This window comes from Wolffia australiana, chromosome 1 (assembly GCF_029677425.1).
Source record: "Wolffia australiana isolate 7733 chromosome 1, ASM2967742v1".
Classification (NCBI taxonomy): Eukaryota; Viridiplantae; Streptophyta; class Magnoliopsida; order Alismatales; family Araceae; genus Wolffia; species Wolffia australiana.
The window spans coordinates 20,428,914-20,450,000 of NC_135835.1; the positions used below are offsets into that span (position 1 = coordinate 20,428,914).

General features: G+C 39.3%; 2 protein-coding genes across 3 annotated transcripts; both read right to left on the reverse strand.

Annotated features, from left to right (window-relative positions):
• Positions 1–10,558: 10,558 nt before the first annotated feature.
• LOC144710078 (ethylene-responsive transcription factor ERF071-like) lies at positions 10,559–11,502 on the reverse strand. Its single transcript, XM_078583743.1, has 2 exons — positions 11,249–11,502; positions 10,559–11,177 (listed from the first exon to the last, which is right to left on the reverse strand). The coding sequence occupies exons 1-2, from the start codon at positions 11,385–11,387 to the stop codon at positions 10,705–10,707; spliced, it is 612 nt and encodes a 203-aa protein (XP_078439869.1). The 5' UTR covers positions 11,388–11,502; the 3' UTR covers positions 10,559–10,704.
• Positions 11,503–16,049: 4,547 nt separating this feature from the next.
• Positions 16,050–19,693, reverse strand: LOC144710087 (Tetratricopeptide repeat (TPR)-like superfamily protein). Of its 2 annotated transcripts, none has more exons than XM_078583749.1 (2): positions 18,140–19,693; positions 16,050–16,489 (listed from the first exon to the last, which is right to left on the reverse strand). In XM_078583749.1, the coding sequence occupies exons 1-2, from the start codon at positions 19,601–19,603 to the stop codon at positions 16,316–16,318; spliced, it is 1,638 nt and encodes a 545-aa protein (XP_078439875.1). In that variant the 5' UTR covers positions 19,604–19,693; the 3' UTR covers positions 16,050–16,315. The 2 variants fall into 2 exon arrangements, with proteins under 2 accessions (XP_078439875.1, XP_078439880.1); XM_078583754.1 differs by having other exon boundaries at positions 16,345–16,530.
• Between the last annotated feature and the right edge of the window lie 1,394 nt (positions 19,694–21,087).

Consider the following 21,087-nt stretch of genomic DNA (forward strand, 5'->3'; position numbering starts at 1 on the left):
ATGTCTTCAGAAGACAAAATGAAATGGTGAGTTCATGGATAAGATGGTTTGAAACTCAAGGGCCACATAAAATTGAGTTTTCAATGAGATTCAAATGATAGAAAGTGTGCAATTGAAGTTATACTTTATTGTATGAAAGTATAGCCTATTGGAAAGTTTGCAAGTAGGTCAACTTAAAACTTGACGATGAGAGTGGAGTACATCATTGTAATTGATATTCTCCAAAGAAGAAAGAGTGATTGAAATGTTCATCACAAACCTTGGATTTATATTTGATCATAAACCTTATTCCATGGTTGTTTGACACCAATAGATTAGTGTTTGCCCGTCCTGATACTAGTACCGAATGCCGGTATCGGAACGGATGCTGTACAGGATACCGGAAAGGCAATTTCTGGTATCCGGTTTTTTTGATATCTGGATACCGAATATCGGTATCGGATATCGGTTGCTACAACGCCTATATCGGATACCGGTATCCGTCTGATACCGGCATCCATCTCCGTCTCAGGGGGCAGATGACGGTACCGGATATCATATGCGGATATCGGTTTTCGATATCCGCATCGAATTATTTAACACACTCTCTCTCTCTCACCCGTTCGCTTTCTTTTCCTCTTGTTCTCTCTCTCTCTCTATCAGTCTCTCGTTCGCTCTTGTTCTCTCTCTCGTTCTCGCTCTCTCTCTTCTCTCCCTCTCGCTCTAGCTTTTCATGCCTCTCTCTCTCTAAAAAATATGAAACACACATTAAAGCCACATTTTTATCTCCTAACATTCGGGACCACTATCATCTCACATTTCGTAGAGGAATACCTATTATTATAATATATCTCAACCTCGTTTAATATATACTAGTAAAATTTTCTAAAATCTCCCATGTAAGATAACTGGATACAGAGTTTACGTTAACTTTGAATCCTGTTATCCCATATGGAAGAAAAAAAAATTGCACACTATATAATGAGGGGCATTGAATATATTTCAAATTCAAATATTGTGGTCGATATCCGATATCCGATATCGGTTTTTCAATATCCCGATATCAATTTTCGGATATCCGGCATCCGGTATCTATCTCCGACATCCGGATATCGGAAAACCGATATCCGGTATCCGATACCGTTCCTCATCCTCACCCCCCGATATCCGGTACCGATATCCGTCTACCCCTGATAGACGGATATCGTCCGATATCCGATATCCGATATCTGGAACCGTCCCATTTTTTTTCGGATATCGGATATCGGTTGTCCGATACCAGATATCGGACGGATATCGGGACGGCGAACACTACAATAGATGTTGTTGCACAAGTGAAATAGTCTAGGTCTCATCTGAAGTTAGAGAACTTCTTAAGACAATTCACTTGATTAGGAAGATCAACTTTAGTAGAAGATTACATAATGGAATTCTGGAATTTGGTCCACACATCAAAACTAAGTTTTGAACGTGGTCGACACTCTGAAGGGTATCATACCCATTATGAGTAAGTAATCTTTTGATAAAGATTAGATGCTGATGGAAAAATTGAAATTATTCAAAGGAAAAATTCATAGAGTAAGGGTTCACACTAGCTGCCATGATAAAGTCCACCAGAATCTTTCTGGCCATAAGTGCACACTATGATTATGTAATTAAGAAATGGATGAAGGTGTATATGATACAACCTAAAATTATATATCCGAGTGTGCGAGCTGCTAGAATCCAATTATAGGCCCATGTATTAGTCTAGTTAACGACTCCAGCAGCCCAATAACCTCTATTTGCCTTCCAAATTAATTAACTATATCATCATATAGATTAATTAATGTCGAATTGATTTAACCCAATCAATAAGTCGAGTCTCCAACACGTGGGTATCGACTCACTTCATGGAACATGTTCGTCATTGGCTACCGTGTATGTATAATCCATCATTCACTTGACGCCCCTTGGACGACTCAGGGTATGGTCAACTATCAAAACCTAATCAGTCATCTGAGCTAGTATTGATGCATTCGAAAATCATCGAAGAACTCTTCTCTAATATTTCATCGCCTTGGCCAAGGACTTCACCTCTTATACTGATGATGGACGGTCCAATCTTGACCACTCAATTGTCTTCATGAACTTCTTGATATACCATAACTAAGACCGTTTAGAATCCCATGATTAGAGACTCATTGGCCATAGCCAAAGTACAACTGTCCATCCACAAGACACCTTCGGTGTATCAAGTCTAAGGACCACTTACACAACCGTGACATGAATCAACCTGATTGACAGTTAGGTATAATACCATCCAGGGATTCATATAGATCAATTCAATGAACTCTTTCCACCACAGATCACCCACTATCTATCCTTAGTGTCTCCACACTAATGGCTACGGGAACGGCCATACTCATCATATGAGTGAGGCTAGATAGTGCTATTCTATTTGGATACTTTTATATCCTTCTCGTGTATCCTTCAAATAAGAATTTTAGAACACATGCTTAAAGACTTATGATCTTTGTATTATGATCTTATCATAATACAATCATGTATTCATTAGGTCCGATCATGTATTCATGGACTTCATTATAAGCATTTCACATGCACTATAATGAATATGTTCTATTAATGAACAGTGGAATGTATGATTGGCTTGCCGGCCACATATATTTCCATCAAGAGAACCACCAGTTTTTCCACACCGTCCCTCCCTAGTGTGCCTCAATTTTGCCATTTTTAGCTTAAAAATATTTGGAAAACATCAAATACAATCCAGAAAAGTCTCTAAAATTCAAAATTAAATATCTCTTTATCTAAAACTCCTTTTTGGATAAATTTTTCACCAAATTAATTCCATTTTAGTTATTAAACATCAAAATATACTAACTTTAATGCAAGAATAATTATTTAGTGGACATATGCATTTTTGGTAAAAATTACATAAAATTCATAATAACATGCATAAAATTAGCCTAAATATGCTCTGAAATACATGAAATAAACATGAATTATCTTTCGTATTTTCATGTTATTGGTCAACATATAGATAAATTAATCAAGGATTGATTCAACCCAAACTATACGTTAAGTTTCAGAGACTTAACCTAGTTAAGTCTTTGAACTCTCTCAGGAAATATTTGCAATCATTGAAACCATTTATGTACAATTCTTCATCTGTGTGAGACTCCCGAATAAATCATTGGTGTAACAAGAACCATTGGGGTCACCAATATCCTTACTACCACGGCCATGACTTTGATGCATTATGGTGCTTAAGTCAATCTCGTCTTATACTGATGGGGGACAATCCCATATTGACCACTCAAACACCTCCATGTACTTCATACTGTTGTGAATCCAATGACTTGAGACTCAGTAAGTCATTTTCTGCATGCTCATCTATCTACGAGATTTCCTTGGTGTTTCAAGCCAACGGATCACTTATAAAATTGTGACATGGATAAACCTAATTGATGTTTAAGTATAATACCATTTAGGGATTCTTACAGGTGAATTTAGTGATTTCTTTCTCCAAAGAGAACCCAACATCTATACTGAGTGTCTCCACAGTAAAAGTCACATGATCAACCATATTTATCATGTAAGTAGGATCGAATGGTGATATTTTATCTGGATAATTTTATGCTCATCTCAACAATGTTATTATTTCTAAATATTTTGATGCCCTTCTCAAGTATCCTTTGAATAACAGTATTTAGAACACTTGTTTAAGACTAATGATCACTACATTATGATCTCATCATAATTCATTTAGGCATTACATGTATGCATGAACTTAAATTATAGATATTGCATGTGAATCATAATAAATATGTTGTATAGATGAAAATAGAAAACTATTTGAAATGTAAAATTGGTTTGCATACCATATATATTTCTAACATACAATACTTTTGAAGCCTCCATTTCATAAGAGAAAATTCTACAACCTGGATAATTAATGACAATAAGAAGATTCACAAGAGAAAGAAGATCTGAAATTCCAAAATATTTATAGGTTTATCTCCAAGATCATGAAGTAGAGATGGGTATTTAGGAAGTGGACCCAATTAAATTTCCTCAAGCCATGGGAAATTTGGACTCTCAAAAGTAGATTTATGCCATAAATGAAGAGACTAAGTACATGCAGGACAATGATGCTTAAAACCAAAAGGGACTCAAAGGATAAAATTTGAGGCATGTATTGTGGTAACAGGATTTACTAAGGCACTGATTATAAAGATATGTTTTCCCCACTTTCTTGAAAATACTCTTTTAAATAATAATTGTATAATTTTACATTATGATCGTGATTGTTGGAAGCTAAGAGGGGGGGTGAATTAGCTTATCTATTTTTGTTTGCCTAATTAGCTTTTAAGATTCCTTGATTTGACTCTCACCTTCTTTCTATCAAAAACTTAGATTTACTTGGTTCCTCGATCCGCTTAGTGATCGAGCCAATCCAAGGCCCCCCTTCGAGTCCAAATTAGGACTCAGGATAACCTTACTAAGGATCCTCCCTCGTAAGGTACCCTAACCCAACTTACAGAGTTGCTTCTTCAGAGGAGTCTTCCGATGGCACGTCGCGTTCTTTGGTGCACGAGCTTCAACCCCAAACCGCCTTCGGGTAGACCGTCACGAACTCTTCCTCGTACGTCCACTTCCCTCGTCACCGTCACGTCCTTGGTGCCACCAACGTCACCTCCCTGCCTTCTCGATCTTCGTCACCTGCTCAGATTAGTGAAACAGAAGCTATGCCGCTCCCCGTGATTGATCAAAGGTCAATCACCGCTCTCAATGATGTATGACGGATAGTCAACACTAAAATTCAAGATATGATATCAAGATCAATCTGTCGGCCTTTTACTTTCCAAAATGTCTACTCAGATCACAAGTTCAATTCCACAAAAAACTTCTTTCAAGGATTCAAGATCAATCCTTCACACTCTTTCAAGAAATCACACAAATTCACCACTAATAACAAGAATGTGAAGAAAACTATCACTCTATTCACTAAATAGATGAATGATGAAAATGAAAAACTTCCCTTATCAATGGAGAAGCACAGCCACACTGATTGCAGGGGAGAAACTTCACAAGAAGGAGCACTTTCTTCTTCAAGAGTAGCACAAGAGAGATGCTTTTCAAAAGGGATACCTCAACCCTTGCTCTGAAGGGGTATTTATAGGGCTAGAAAGGTATATTGTAATTTTATAAGAATTTCAAAAAAAATTCGAGCTCAAAAGGAGCTGTAATTAATTTTTTATGATTTATAGAAGGTTTCCTTAATAAAAAAATTAATTATAGTAACTAGTGCTAATTAAAGTAGTTAGGTTTAATATAGGAATTCCAAGAGTCAGAAAAAACATGAGTTTTATAAATAACAAATAAATTTTGGAAAGTCAATCGTCGGACCCGACCTTTGGAATAAATCGAATTTCCTATTTCGATTTTTCGGGTCCAAATTAAGTTATATATAGATAATTTATTTCTACATTTAAACAGCACTTGTGGCGCACTGGTAAAGCGCCACGTTGCTGACCGCGGACTTAACTGGTTAAGTCCGTCTGTCAGGTCCGCCACTAAGGCTAATGGGCTCCGCCCATTTAGGCCTTATTGGGCCCTTTTAAAGGGACTAAAATACCAAATATTGATTTAAAGATCAATTTTTCACCATTTAAAAGGCTTTTAATTTTTCAAAAATTCAGAAAAATATTTTTAATATTTTTAAAGTAGTTTTCAATATTTGAAAACATTTCTAAGGCTTCTGAAAATAATTTTAACATACCTTAAATATGAAATGACCTTTTAAAATATTTTAAAGTATTAAAATAATATTTTAATACTTTTAAAAGTCTTTTCAGAAAGTTTAAAAAACGATTTTCATTCTCCCAAATACTTTAAGATTATTTTAGTTAATTTTATAGTTTTAAAACATTTTAAAAACATAATCTCAAAACATTTTAAGCTCTAATTATAAATGAGTTTCTTAATTATAAATTCATGATATTAATGTAATTTAGTGTACATTAAAACACAAAAACCTCAACACTGATATCCATAAAATATTTATGAAATAATATATATGGTGCAAACAAAAACAGTGTAGCAAGAGAATAAAAGAAAATCGTTTGAAAATTAAGTAAATATAATAAAGGTTTCATCAAGTTATCACCTCATACAATTTTAAGATAAAAAAGTTGATGATTGTTTGTTCCACAACTTTAGTGGGAATAAATACATATTCATGGTTTTGTATGTTGATGATATTTTTATTTTGTTCAATGATATAAGGATATTATGTGGAACCAAATCTTTATTGTTAAGAAAATTTGAGATGAAAGATATCAGTGAAGCCTCTTTTGTTCCAAGCTTAGAGATACATCACGATTGTACTCATAATATAATTCCGTTGTCACAAAAGGCTGACATTTGAGAAAAATATGCAAAAAATTTGGTGTGTTAACATTGCAAACCAGGAAAGACGCATGTTGCTCAATGATACAAGTTTTTTAATCAATACTGTAAAAATGATTTTGAAGCTAAATAAATGCAAAACATACCTTTTATGGTTTGGCCATTGGATGGAAGATGTATGCTTAAGTTTGTGCACATCAAGAAATTGTGTACGCAGTTGGGATGCTGGGTAGATACTTGAGATATCTAGGATTTGATCACTGGATAGTAGAAAAAAGGATCATCCACTATTTACAAAGAATGAAGGGCTACATGCTCACATAAAAAATTCAGATAACTTGGATATCATTGGGATATCTTGATTCTAACTTCCTCAATACCAATATCCAAGGTTATCCACATCAACCTATATTTTTATAGAAATAGCATAGAGTGAAAAACAATTCTTAATATCATCTTCCACCATGACAGCAGAATACATTGCTATGTTTGAGGCATCTAGACAAGGAATGTGGCTGAAGATTTCATTGCTATGTTTCACTAGACTTCATATTAGGAACTGATAAACCCCTCAAGATATATTTTGATAATAAATCAGCTGTGTTATTCTCCAGTAACAATAGGAGCTTGACAAAATCTAAGCCTATAGACATCGAGTACCTAGTTTTAAATTGGACAACTCTATAATTTTGAATTCGCTTTATAAAGGCTTACAGCCTTATGCGTTTTTAGAGCATACTACTCATATGGATGTTCTTCCTTGGGAACAGCTTTGAATTATGGGGGGAGTATATATTTGATGCTTTTGATTGTGGAAATGTAAATATTTTTACATTAATTAAGGTTTTTTGAATTTTGGTAATCTATTTTTTAGTTGATGTCCATAAAATTTTACCCATTAGGAATGTTCACTTTAAAATCATATTTTGTGGAAGTTCCATGCTACACATCCATACTTAATATATGTGATTAGCGAAAAGAATATGCACCAATTTTTTATTTAATCAGCATAAAATTGTAGTGAAAGATGTTTCAGTCCTATGTTTCATTAGTGACGGACTAGGTTGTGGAATATGCCTTGTGTTAGAATAAACCGTTTTGAGCTCATAAGGCTCACGCGTACAGTTCTTCCAATGATCATGTGTGTTGCCCAAGTGGGATATGTTTGGATCTTATGAGAGGGCTAAGACATCTATGATGGTACAACATTGATCTATGTGTCTCCCATTAAAATATCTTAGTTAAAATATCCCATTAAAATATCTTATGACTTCATGTTATCTCTTTCTCTATGTGTCTCTGACGCAGCCTTAGTACACAAACGATGTAGGAACACGACTTGAATCCACAAGCCTTTCTCTACTTGAAGTAGCTAGGTCCTGAATCCACAGAACTAGCTTCTCCAACCCTTAAATCCACAAGGGGTTGTACTTGAATCCACAAGCACACAAGCACTCTCTAACAAAGAGAACACTCAGAGGGGAGAAACAACAATTTCAACAAGACAATAGATTTCAATAATGCTCAGTCAGGGGTACATGGGGGCATTAAATAGGCCACAAGAAGTGTAGGGTCGTCCATAATGACTATACCCATGACAAGACAAGTCAAAACATTGATAAAAACAAATCTGACAAGCTAAAACAGAGGACAAGCAGCCTGTCAGGCCTGAGCAGAGATATCCTACAGATTTTGGGGCCTATAGAAGCTGTCAGGAGATTTGTGTGGCTCAAGAAGATCCTGATGTGACAAAACAGAAGATATGCATATCTGACAAGCTAGAGCAGAGATCCTGGCAGAAGAAGAATCTGGCAGAGGATTCTGTTAGAAGATCTTGTCAGAGGAAATCCTGTCAGAGATAATCCTGTAAGAAGATCTTGTCAGAGAAAATCCTGTCAGAGGATTTTGAGGGGCTCTAGGTAACTTTCTGTAGATCCTGTCAATTCTAGAAGAATCTACTTCTTGGGCTTTTGGGCTACAGCAGTCTCTCTCCCTCTCTCTATGACTGTATGCTCTCTTTTTCTCTCTGTGTCCCTCTCTCCCTCTCTCTTTATGACTATATGCTATCTCTTTCTCTCTGCGTGTCTCTCTCTCCCTATCTCTCTATGACTGTATGTTCTCTCTCTCTCTCTCTCTCTCTCTCTCTCTCTCTCTTATCGCTCACTATGAATGTATGCTCTCTCTTTCTCTCTGTCTCTTCCTCTCCGTCTCTCTCTCTTTCTCTCTCTGTTTCTCTTTCTCCCTCTCTCTATGAGTGTTATGCTCTCTAAGTCTCTCTCTCTCCCTCTCTCTCTGTCTCTGTCTCTGTCTCTCTCTCTCTCTCTCTCTCTCATTCTCTCTATGTCTCTCCCTCTTTCTCGTTCTCTCTCAGTCTCTCTCTTTATCATTCTCTCGCTCTCTCTATTTCTCTCTTTCACTCTCTCTCCCTCCCTCTACGTCATCATCCAGACCCCACCGTCATCCGTCAAGTTTCCTTCATTCTAATCATTCATCCTGTCCCCATGACAGTCTTCTAGCTCTGTCTTCCATGACGCATGCACGTGACGTGACGGAGGACGCTAGTGGGATCCTGTATTAATTTCCAATCAGATGAAAATATATTTTCAATCCTGTATTGATAGCAATTTTCCATCAATTTCCGCACTCCACATGCACACGAGTGTGCAGTCTGAATCATTTTCGATACATCTCAAATAAATTTAAGTTTTATGCAATAAATGTCACATGCTCTGCATCTTAATTCAGATTATCTAATTCACGTAGGTTGTCATATTTCTCTGCGCAAGCTCGGCGGATTTGTTTTATCTCATTGAAAGAATTTAATCGCATGATGGTTGAAATTTTCAGCATAAGCTAATCCCCAGAGAATAAATAATCAACTCAGTATAAATAGGAAAGATAATATAATTATATAAACAACCGTGTGGTTGTCTCTTTGGTAATACAATGCCCAAAGATTAATGGGTACAACGAGATGATATTGTTGCAATCTTTTATCATCAGAATCTATAAATGAAAAGGTAATATAATCCAATAATTACAGTATGCCTGTCTCTTTTCTAATACAATCCCCAAAGATGAATGCGTGGGACAAAATCACACTGTTGCACTCTTTTGTCATTAGAATCTACACAGGAAAAGGTAATTCAATCCAATAAATAACATTGTAGATGTCTATTTGATGATACAACGAGATGATATTGTTGCACACTTTGGTCATTATAATCTATACATGCAAAGGTAAAATAATCCAGTAAAGAACCTTACAGCTGATATTTAATTTCATGTTACCCTTCTTTGGATAGATAAATGATAGAACTAAGTCAAACGCGGTACAGGATCTTGCATTAATGTCGATTTCATACTTTATCCAAATATTAAGTTAACGGACGCCGTGGTCAACTTTTTTTCCAGATAATCTGATTCAGTCGTGTGGGGCAAAAAAAACAGTGGGAGCACCTTGTTAACTGGCCCCTTGGTTGAAAACTCTGTGGGCGTAGCAGGAAATAAACTCCATTATTCTATTTATTTTATATATAATGCATAAGTCTCTGGGTTCATTCTTCATAAATCAACCCGGAAGAAAAAATAAATATTTATTGCTCTCTCTTCGGGTATTCACCTTATTCTCCCCATAATTGCAGTATCTCTCTATCCTTGATAATCAAAATTTGACGCCTTCCGCTGTTCTGCTTTGACTAAACGGAAGGAATTTATACTTCAAGCCAATAATTTGATATTTTCAGTACTTGCTCGTTGGCATCTTTCGAATTGACAGGATTGAGACGTTGATTTAGGGATTGTCTCGAGATATTTCAGGAAATGAACATCCTCTGCAGCTGCCGGTTATAGTGTGTTATTTTCTTAGAAATCGGAGGAATTACAGTAGAAATCAGCGGTTGATCAACGGATTTTCGTAAAAAATTTCTTAATTTTTGAGAAATTGGTAGAATTTTGCCAACCAATATTTACTCTATTCCCAGGAATGCGCGGTTGATTTATGAATTTATTGAGAATACATTGGAAAATGGAACGCCTTATTAGTTTGGATGTCTAGAACAAGTTTAATCTCGACGAAATGGAAGGAAGTTCCACCCCAATGATAAAAAAAATTAAATCATGCTCATTAGTTTCTCTCAATCACGTTATTTCTCCCCCCCTGATATTCAAAGAAAACGTTCGCAGATCTTCGCCGAACTTGTGGAAGACAAATGTACAAATACTTGGAAAAAATCCCCTCTTTCAGGGTATCTGTTCTAAAGAACTAAAAGAAAAAAAAAAGGGATGAAGAGGAAGAAGGAAAGTTCTCACTCAGATTGTGACGGGAAGACCATCATCGAAGCTCCAAAGCTCCAGCGAAGCTTCATGCTGGTAAGTCGGAGAAAGCGTGCTCAGATTCAACTCAGACGACGGTTCTTCTTCTCCCTTCGCCTCCCCAACCATATACGGCGGCATGTCCAAGAAATTCATACACGCCTCGTATGAAGATAGTTCTTCGGAGAGCTTCTTCGCCTCCCCGCGGCCAGCAGTCGGCTGCGGTGGCGGAGCAAGAGCGAGCTTCGGCAATGGAGGGACTTCCTCGTTGGGGAAATTGACCTTGGCCTTCTTCCCGCGGATTCGCCTGGCCTCGCGATCGTAAGCTCGGGCCGCCTCTTCCGCAGAATCGAAAGTGCCTAGCCAGACACGAACACCTTTCATCGGATCTCTGATCTCCGCCGCCCATTTCCCCCATGGCCGCTGCCTGATCCCGCGGTACAAATTCTTCCTCACACGCTTCTTCTTCTCTGCAAATCCAGCAATAAATCAACAACCGCGAACGCATGAAAAGATCAATCCCTAATCCTGCTGTACTAACCAAATCCGCCATCGGCCGAGCTCTGCCATTGCTCCGGCTGATTCTTCTTCCTCGCGAAGCTCTCCGGCCAGAAATCAGCAGCGGCGGCGTAGCCTCGGCGCGCCGGTATCAGATCGGAGAGTATTGCACCTCCGCACATCTTCTCCGCGGATGAACAACAAATTTCAACTGCAATTTCGATCGATTGATCGAGATTGAGGGTTTCAAGAACAGATGAACAGAACAATTTGGGCGAATTTCAAATTAACCTGAATCCTACGGATTAGGTTGTATATATAATAAACCTTCGGATGACAGAAAAACCCGTTACTTCTATTTATTTTGTTGTTACTCCCTCTGACGGCGTCCGCTTAATACCCCGCGGAAGTGAGCTGTGAGTGGTCCAAGAGTAAATACGATACAGGCGGAGCCCATGGTAAGGGGCCGCAGTTTGTACATATATCAAATTATCAAGTAATGGAGGTGGGGGCCGTTACTGGTCAGTTGAGGCTGGCGGTTATATTGGTACGGATATTTTTTGAGAAAAGTCCCTACTGACTAGGTCGAAGAGGATAAGGACGAACGTTCAGGTGCCCCCACCAAACTTAGACTTAATGAGGGTTGGAATTCAAATTGCGACGGCCAACAAGGCGACAAGGCGTTGATGGGCCGCTACGGGCTGGGCCCATCGCCCAGAAGAAGGGAAATCAGAGAGATACGGACAGAGGTATAAAAAGGGGATGTTTGCGTGGGGAAGGGGTAAGGTCTATTTTGGTGTTATACGGATCGTAATGAAATCGGCTCGGTTGTTCATCTCTTTTTCTGAACTGAGCCTCGGATCGTAATGAAATCGGCTCGGTTGTCCATTTTTTTTTCTGAACTGAGCTTCGGATCGTAATGGAATCGGCTCGGTTCTTCATTTTTTTTCTGAACTGAGCTTCGGATCGTAATGAAATCGACTCGGTTGTTCATCTTTTTTTCTGAACTGAGCTTCGGATCTTAATGAAATCGGCTCGGTCCATCATCTTTGTTCCTATTTTAACCTCGGGGATCGTAATGGAATCGGCTCGGTTGTTCATCTTTTTCTCTGAACTGATCTTCGGATCGTAATGAAATCGGCTCGGTTGTTCATTTTTTTTCTGAACTGAGCTTCGGATCGTAATGAAATCGGCTCGGTTCATCATCTCTGTTCCTATTTTAACCTCGGATCGCACTAGAATCGGCTCGGTTCATCATCTTTGTTCCTATTTTAACCTCGGATCGTAATGGAATCGGCTCGATTGTTCATCTTTTTTTCTGAACTGATCTTCGGATCGTAATGGAATCGGCTCGATTGTTCATCTTTTTTTCTGAACTGATCTTCGGATCGTAATGAAATCGGCTCGGTTGTTCATTTTTTTTCTGAACTGAGCTTCGGATCGTAATGAAATCGGCTCGGTTCATCATCTCTGTTCCTATTTTAACCTCGGATCGCACTAGAATCGGCTCGGTTCATCATCTATGTTCCTATTTTAACTTCGGATCGTAATAGAATCGGCTCGGTTCTTCATCTTTGTTCTGAACTGAGCTTCGGATCGTAATGAAATCGGCTCGGTTCATCATCTCGGTTACTATAACTTCGGATAGTAATAGAATCGGCTCGGTTCTTCATCTTTGTTCTGAACTGAGCTTCGGATCGTAATAGAATCGGCTCGGTTCTTCATATTTGTTTCTATCTGAGCTTTGTATCGTAATGAAATCGGCTCTGTTTCTTCATCTTTGTTCTGATCTGAGCTCCGGATCGTGCGGGAATCGGCCCGGATAGCTTCGAATCGTACGTAATGGAATCCGCTCGGTTCATCATCTTTGTTCCTATCCGAGAATTGTATCGTAATGAAATCGGCTCGGTTCATCATCTTTGTTCGTATCCGAGATTTGTATCGTAATGAAATCGGCTCGGTTCATCATCTTTGTTCGTATCCGAGATTTGTATCGTAATGAAATTAGCTCGGTTCTTCAATTTTTTTACTGAGCTGAGCTTCGGATCCTAATGGAATCAGCTCGGTTGTTAATCTTTGTTCTGAACATAGCTTCGAGTCATAATCAAATCGGCTCGGTGCTCCATCTCCGTTCTGATGTGAGCGTTCGATCGACGATGTTGTGGTCGTGGATAAGAAAATGCACGGAAATGTCGACAAATTGATTCTCGCCGACATTCTCGTGCAGATTCTCGATCGAATTCCGGATTCTGGTCGCAAGCAAATTAAGAGATAAATAATGGCTACAAAGCAAATTAAGATAATGTGAGGGATGTTTACTGGAGTTGGGTCTATATAGACCCAAGTAGATATTTATAAGTGAGATTTTACTAGCTGAGAATCTTATAAGGAGAAAGTACAAATATGTCAATGGAAGGGAAGGGCAAATACAAATCACCTGAAGCCTGGTTCTGGCAGTGTCTTGGTCAATATATCTATCCCCTGATCTGAGGTGAAGATCAACTCTGAATTTATGATGTTGTCTTCAATAGTTTCTTCCAAAAAATCTGGACCTAACTCAGTATGCATTGTAATTACAATGTATTATGGGATTTTTAGTTATCCTTCATCACCGACATCTGCCTGTACATAAGTTTTTATTTTTTTATTATCGGTGATGGGGTTTATCGTCGTGCTTATATGGTTTTTGGTGTTAAAACATCAGTTATTTTAGGTTATCAGCTTTTTCTTGTGCTATATGTCAAGTGACCTTTTTTTACCGCAACGGGAGAAAGAAAACAAGATAGATGAGCAAACCAAAGAAATAGTTCATCTATTACTCTAAAAGAGGGAGAATATGTACAGTCGTCAATACAGATGGTTGACATAACCATTATTTTTTTCCTAGAAACATGTGGAGTAATGTGTAACTAACTGATAACACCTCCGATCAAGTTAAGGAATGAATACATCTCATTCCAAGCTTGGACCACAGAAACACATGATTGTCTTTGGTAAGACCTTTGGTTATGATATCTGTCAACATGTATTATAGCATCCCATTTTGTGTGCTAAAACATGAAAAACTACTCTTTGTGTAAATATGTATTATAGCATCCCATTTCACTTTCATAAATACTTTGAATAGCACTATAATGCGTTGAATCAATTTAATGAGTCTAGCTGTGAGATAGCCAGCATCTGATGTTCTCACAGCAAAGACATTTTGATCCAATATTTAATAGTTGGTCCATTATCTTGTTGCAACAGGAATAAAGAAGAAAAAAATGATTTACGTAGTTCGAGAAAAATACAAATTATCATTGTAAAAAAATATTCAGTAGAAAAAAAATCAGGAATAACCATCAATGGAAGTGACAAGTTCTACCCACCTAAACAAAAAGCTGATACACAATAATTCAGAAGCTAATAAATTAATGTAAGAGGCAACAATAAATTAAAAAAACTGTATTTATGCATGAATATTCAGTTCTGATGACCTGATAATAATTCTTCTTTGCTTCTGGTAACTCAAAAGTTAATCCGTTACATGCTGCCATAAAAATAAATTAAAAAATATAAACCTTGTGTGACTATGATTCAACTATTTCAACTCAATTTTCTCTCCACTTCTAAGTTTGTAGCTTTTGCATTAGCTTCATCGATGTTGCCCCCAAAATAAAAGGCATGTACCAGAAGACTGTCTAATTCTCTTTAGAGAATAAGTAATAATCCCCTATGTTACTTTATTTCCCTATTTCCTTGTCTACATCATCAGTCAAGATGAATAAAGAAAGAAGAAACACATAGAATTTATGTAGCCTTCTTGTGCTTCACATTTCCTGTCCTGTCCCTAATAAATAACGTATCTCCCCTTTTCCACAGGAGAAGGCAAGAAGATGTAATTTTACATGGTCTAGAAGGTGTACTTACCCGGCGTGTACCATCACTACTCTTAATTGCATTATTCCATTTCTTAATCCATGTAGTTATCATTAACTTTTTTCCAAGAACTTTCCTATATGATAGAGACCTGCATGTCTGTAAGGTCTCTATCAGGCACCCTACAGACCATCAGATGCCTTGCGGCATTTTTCTAACCTTTTCTGGGTAGATTTACATGCCATGTTTAAACTTTACGTGGGTGTTTTAACCCATTATTAGCCCACAATTAAGTTGAATAATGAATCGTGTTCCAGCTAAAGGGATTTTGGTTCATATTTTTATAGTGTTCTATAATTCTGTTCTATAATCGTGTTCTATTCATTCAAAAATGACTCATGAAAATAAAAAAGTTCATAAATCAGCTTTAATCAACGCAAATTTGTATTTATGAATTGATTTATATTTCTCAACAACATTGACAGGCCCAACCCATAAGATTAGCATTGATATCAAAAAAGTCAAGGCACGAGGGATAGTAGTATAACCAGGTATTTAAATCATAATTGATTACAATAAGTTAAAAATGGGTTTTATAACATCATTTGTAAAATAATAAGGTAGTATATTTGATCATATGATGGATACAATTTAATTATGCCACTCATCTGATGTCTAAGCAATAGCGGATCTGACACTATTTGAATCCATGATATTTTTTCCAACTTGAAATAAGAAATAAGGTGGAGATAAAATGATGATCGACGCCAAGCTAGAGACTCACCAGACTTCTTACAAACCATATAACCTTCAAATAAAATTAATTATTTTACAAAATTAATTTTACGTCATAGGGAGATATTACTACATTTCAAAATTACATTCCGTAGGAGACTATATTTATGACAAATAATCGACATTTTGTCAACCTGTAAAAAATTCGATTCTGGGAAAAGCATTTAAATCACACTGACTTCCAAATGTTCTTCCAAAATAACACTCACATTGATATTTAAACAGCATACTGTCTTTCTAATTTTGATCACAAATATAATTTTCACCTGCCAAAACGCATAACCAAAACCAGAGATTTAACAGAACCAAAGTTTAGGTACAAATTTAGATTTTGTTCTCATGACTGGAACTGGACCATCTTTACCTCCACCATCATCTTCTGGAAAAGTCCAATGGGCCATCATCACTGACATATGTAACAGCCTTGAAGTAGAGAAGAAATCAAATGGGGGACTCAGCCGGCCATCTGGGTGAGTCTGTGAACAGTGCTCCTGGCAACTCTGTTCATGGGATCAAGTTTAAGAACCAGCCGAAGATCGTCGGCCCCCAGCTTGTATTTCTCGCTGCTCTCGTAGAGAAGCGCGCGCTGAACCAGCACTCCCACATTCTTCTCGTCTTTTTCTAATGCCTGCAATGATGAAACCCGCTTGATATCCTATCAAGTGGTTTCTAAGATAGGTAGATAGATAGATAGACATTTTGACAGGCAGAGAAATATACAAAAATTAGATAGGTAGATATGAGAGAGGGATATGTTAATATATATGTGGACAGACAGAATAATATAGAAAATTACATGGGTTTATGAACCGATAAGAGGGGGGGCAAATAAACCGATAAAACTTATTGATAGACAGATTAACAGAAAGAGAAAGAAAGGGCACATAGCTAGATAGATAAAGACAGAGCTTGAGAGGGAGAGAGAGAGAGAGAAAGACTGAGGAGAGAGCGGGAGGCGGGACAGATAAACCGATAAACTTATTGATAGATAGGTAAACCAAAACAAAAGACAGTCAGATTGGAAGATAGCTAAGATATACGCAGAAAGATACCTATTTGAAAGGTAGATGGATATGATAGAAAGGGAGTGCTGGTAAACTGACAGACTGAGGGTTAGAGGATGGCTGAGGGTGAGAAGGGAGGGTGGGAGGGGGGCAGATAAACTGACAGACTGATTGATAAATAGGGTAAACAGAAAGAGAAAGACAGTCAGATTGGTAGATAGCTAGAGATATACATAAAGATATCTAGAGAGAGAGAAAAAGAGAGAGAGGAAAGGGGGGGAGGGGGGGGGAACAAACTGATAAAATTATTGATAGATACAGAAACAGAGAGACACAGAGACAATGACAGATATAGACTGATAGATAAAGCAATATTTACACAGATTGATACATATTCAAGCTGAAAGAGATAAAGAGAGACAGATTGATTGATAGATAGATAAATAGCAAAGAGAGACAAAGAGAAAGATGGAAAGATATGCTGATGGGCAGAGAGAAGTATAGATAGATATGTAATACATGTATACGTAGAGTGAGAATATAAACTGATAGACTAATTGATATCTATCTAATTGATAGATAGACATAAAGAGAGAGACAGACAGATTGATAGCGATAAACATATAGCGATAAACAGATAAACAGAAGGATAGATATGCAGTCAGGAAGAGAGAAGGACAGAAAGATAGGTAGATAGATTGATAGAGAGAAAGACAGGCAATGATAGATAAACTAATAAATAGAGATCAATTGATCGTTATATACATAGATTGAGCGATAATCGAGCTGAAAGACATAAAGAGACAGAGGTTGATTGATAGATACATAAACTGCCAAGGTAGACTGAGAAAGATCGATAATTATGCAGACAGGCAGAGAAATATAGATAGATAGCCGTGCGATAAGCAGATAGATATGTAATATGCGCATATATATAGAAAGAGAAAATAAACTGAAAGACTGGTAGATTTATATCTAATAGAAAAATAGCTAGATAGATAAATAGACAAATAAGTAAGCAGATAAGTAGACAGATAAATAGACAGAAAGAGAGAGACCGACAAATAAATGGATAGATAAACTGGTAGCTAGAAAGATTGATACATAGAGAGGGGGAGAGAGAAAGAAAGAGAGACAGACAAACAGAATGATAAACAAATAAATAGACATTACGGACTAATAGACATTTTTTATTTTAAAAAAGACAAAAAGAGAGAAATATAGATAGATAGATAGATAGGTATAGGTATATATAGAGGGAGAGGGGAAATTACCTTGGAGCAATCGGCAATGGCCTTCTTGATCTCTCCCACTTCCTTATAGCAGGAGGCTCTGCAGGTCAAAACCTCGACCATGGAAGATAAATCCCCAGATCTCTCCAGCAGTACAACTGCCCAAGACAGCCACTTGATGCCATCAGCGAACTGTCCCTGCTTGTAGCTCTCCGATCCCTTCGCAATCGCCACCGACGACGACACCCCGGCCGGCGGTGGAGGCAGCCCTTCCAATTCCGTCGTCGTGCCTCCCAATTCGTGCCCCCCAAATTCCTCCCCAAAATTCCAATCATTCCCCTCCATCGTTGTTTCTTTTCCATGGTCATTCGAAATTGTCGTCGAGGAGAAGAGATCACCCAATGGGTCAACGCTGATCTTGGAAGCCATCCCAAAATCCTCCAACTTTGCATCCAATTCCGGCTTTCTGGGTTGATTTTGCGGCTGAAACCCGCCGGAAGAGAAATCAAAGGGGTCAGCTTTCGCCGGAATCGGTTTCTGCGAGGTCTTCGATCCAAAACCCTCCAAATTTGAACCGAATCCCCCCGTTTTCGCTTGATTTTGATGCTGAAATCCGCTGGATTGCGCAGAGATCGGTTTCTGCGAGGTCTTCGATCCAAAACCCTCGAAATTAAAATCAAATCCAGCCGTTTTTGCTTGATTTTGAGGTTGAAATCCACTGGATTGCACAGAGCTCGGTTTCACCGACGGCTTCGATCCAAAACCCTCCCAATCCGAACCAAATCCCCCCGTTTTTGCTTGATTTTGATGCTGAAAACCGCTGGACTGCGCAGAAATCGGTGTCTGCGAGGGCTTAACTCCTAAACCCTCCAACTTTGAATCGAACCCAGGTATCTTCGCCGGATTTGGGGCGCTGAAATCACCGGCGCCGGATTTCTGAGATGGCTTCGATCCGAAATCCACCAGCGATCCAAAAGGGTCCTGCTTCATCGGCTGACCGGCCCCCGAGACCCCAATCCCGCCACCAACACTGCCAGAATTCGAAGAATAATCACCATTCCGACCGCTCGAAAAACCCCGACCTTGAGAATTTCCCCAATTATTGCTTCCGGGCGAAGCATGGGAGTTGATCGGAGCAGCGTTCTTCAGGGGAACCTTCCCCAGAGCAGATCCGACGAGATCTCCGAACAGGCTCGGATCTGAAACCCTAACTCCGATCCCTCCGTCGCCCGTCGACCAGCTCTTGCCGAAGATGTCCCCCGCCATGGAAGTAGGGTTCGAGAGGCCAGATCTGGAAGCCGGCGGGGCCGCCGTGGCCGGCTGGTGCGTCCAGGATGACGTAGAACGCGGCGGGGCCGTCGTCGGCTTCTGCTCTCGGAGAGGACGGGACGAACCTTTCCCGCCGAGGCCGAAGTCGAATTCGAAGTTCTTGAGAGATCCAGACGACGATGACGATGACGACGTCGGCGCCGCCGAGCTCTGCGATTTCCCGGCGGAGGAGTACATCTCGGCGGCGCCGCTGGGAAGAAGGCAGATCGCGGCGAGAGGAAGAAGACGACGACGACAGAGTCAACCTTTATCTCTCTCTCTCTCTCTCTCTACCCCTCTCTTTATTTATAGTGGGGCGGACGCGGACGGGACGGTTATTTCGTACATTACGATAAATTCGTCCCGTTTTGGGGATCGGACGAGAGACGGGACGGGACGTACAATCGTCTGCTTATATGAAATAGTTTCGGACGTGGACGATGGACGGAACTGGACGAAGATCGTCCCGTCTGACGTCCGGATATTTCAACTTCGTCTAAACCGTCCCGTCCAGGGATTCCCGCCTTTGCCATTTTCGTCCCGTCTGGAGACACCCCGTCCCGTCCCTCATCCCTGACGAAAAAATCAGATTTTAAAATTTTAATATTTTTTTTAAAGTACATTAAGGAAACAGGCATTTGTCAGTTTTTAGTGAAATATTGAGGAGAGAGAAAGCAGAGTGATATATGTATAATTACTTTTGCGCGTGCAAAAAAAAGCTGGGACTTTGATGCAAAATGTCAAGGAATTGATTAAGCGATGTCACGTGGCAAGATCTCAACCGTCGGAAGTGAATTCAACAGATTTCCGTCCGTCCCTTACCGTCCATCATCCAAGACCTACGTACAGGATGGTTTTTTCGTCCGACGATAGGAAAACCGTCCTGTCCATCACGGGACGAATTTCCGTCCCGGTTTTCGTCCAATCTCGCGGACGGGACGATTTTTTCATCCTGGGATAAAAAAACCGTCCCTGCACTATACTTGTATCCATACGTACTGATCTTTTGCTACAGGGTAGAATCCCTGTCCCGTCCGGGACAAATGACAGGACCTCAAATCTTCGAGTTGGAGCTGACAGGGAAAGCCGAGCAGGAGTTGAAAGGGAGAGCTGAGTAGGAGCTGAGAGGAAAGGCCGAGTGGGAGCCGAGCAGAAGCCCAGAGGGAAAGTCGAGCCAAAGCTGAGACTTCATAGGAGTATAGTGTATGATCGTTCTGGAAGGAGACGAAGGACGGAACGGGACAAAGATCGTCCCGTCCTACATCTCAATTCTTAGAGGCTCATCCGAATCATCCCCTGTAGAGTTTGTCCCGTCCCAAAAAAATATTTCTTCCATGTCCCATTCCGCCGAAAAACCTCCTGTCCAAGACGTTCTCATCCCCTTTGACGTCTGGGACGAAGCAGTGTGTACGACTACTTTGTGTCCGCATAAGGCCACTCAGAATTTGACACGTGGCACAACATGTGCGTCGGCCAGGAAGATCTCTCAGGCTCCTACTTCACTCCCACGAGACGTAGAAACAGTCCCGTCCACCATCCAAGCCTCCCCGCGGAGCAGTTATTTAGTCCATGGACGAAAAAATAGTCCATCCTGAGACTGGTGGATGATTCTATGTCCCATCATTTGTCAGAACTCCCAGACATAGTGCAGGGATGCAGACGGGACGATTTTTTCGTCCCGG

Bases quoted from the DNA above. Each gene is read 5' to 3' on its own strand.
- LOC144710078 (XM_078583743.1), bottom strand. From the start codon at position 11,387: ATGTGCGGAGGTGCAATACTCTCCGATCTGATACCGGCGCGCCGAGGC. The intron at 11,178-11,248 runs GTTAGTACAGCA...CTGGATTTGCAG, and splicing joins CTCGGCCGATGGCGGATTTG to AGAAGAAGAAGCGTGTGAGG.
- LOC144710087 (XM_078583749.1), bottom strand. From the start codon at position 19,603: ATGTACTCCTCCGCCGGGAAATCGCAGAGCTCGGCGGCGCCGACGTCG. The intron at 16,490-18,139 runs GTAATTTCCCCT...TCATCATTGCAG, and splicing joins CCATTGCCGATTGCTCCAAG to GCATTAGAAAAAGACGAGAA.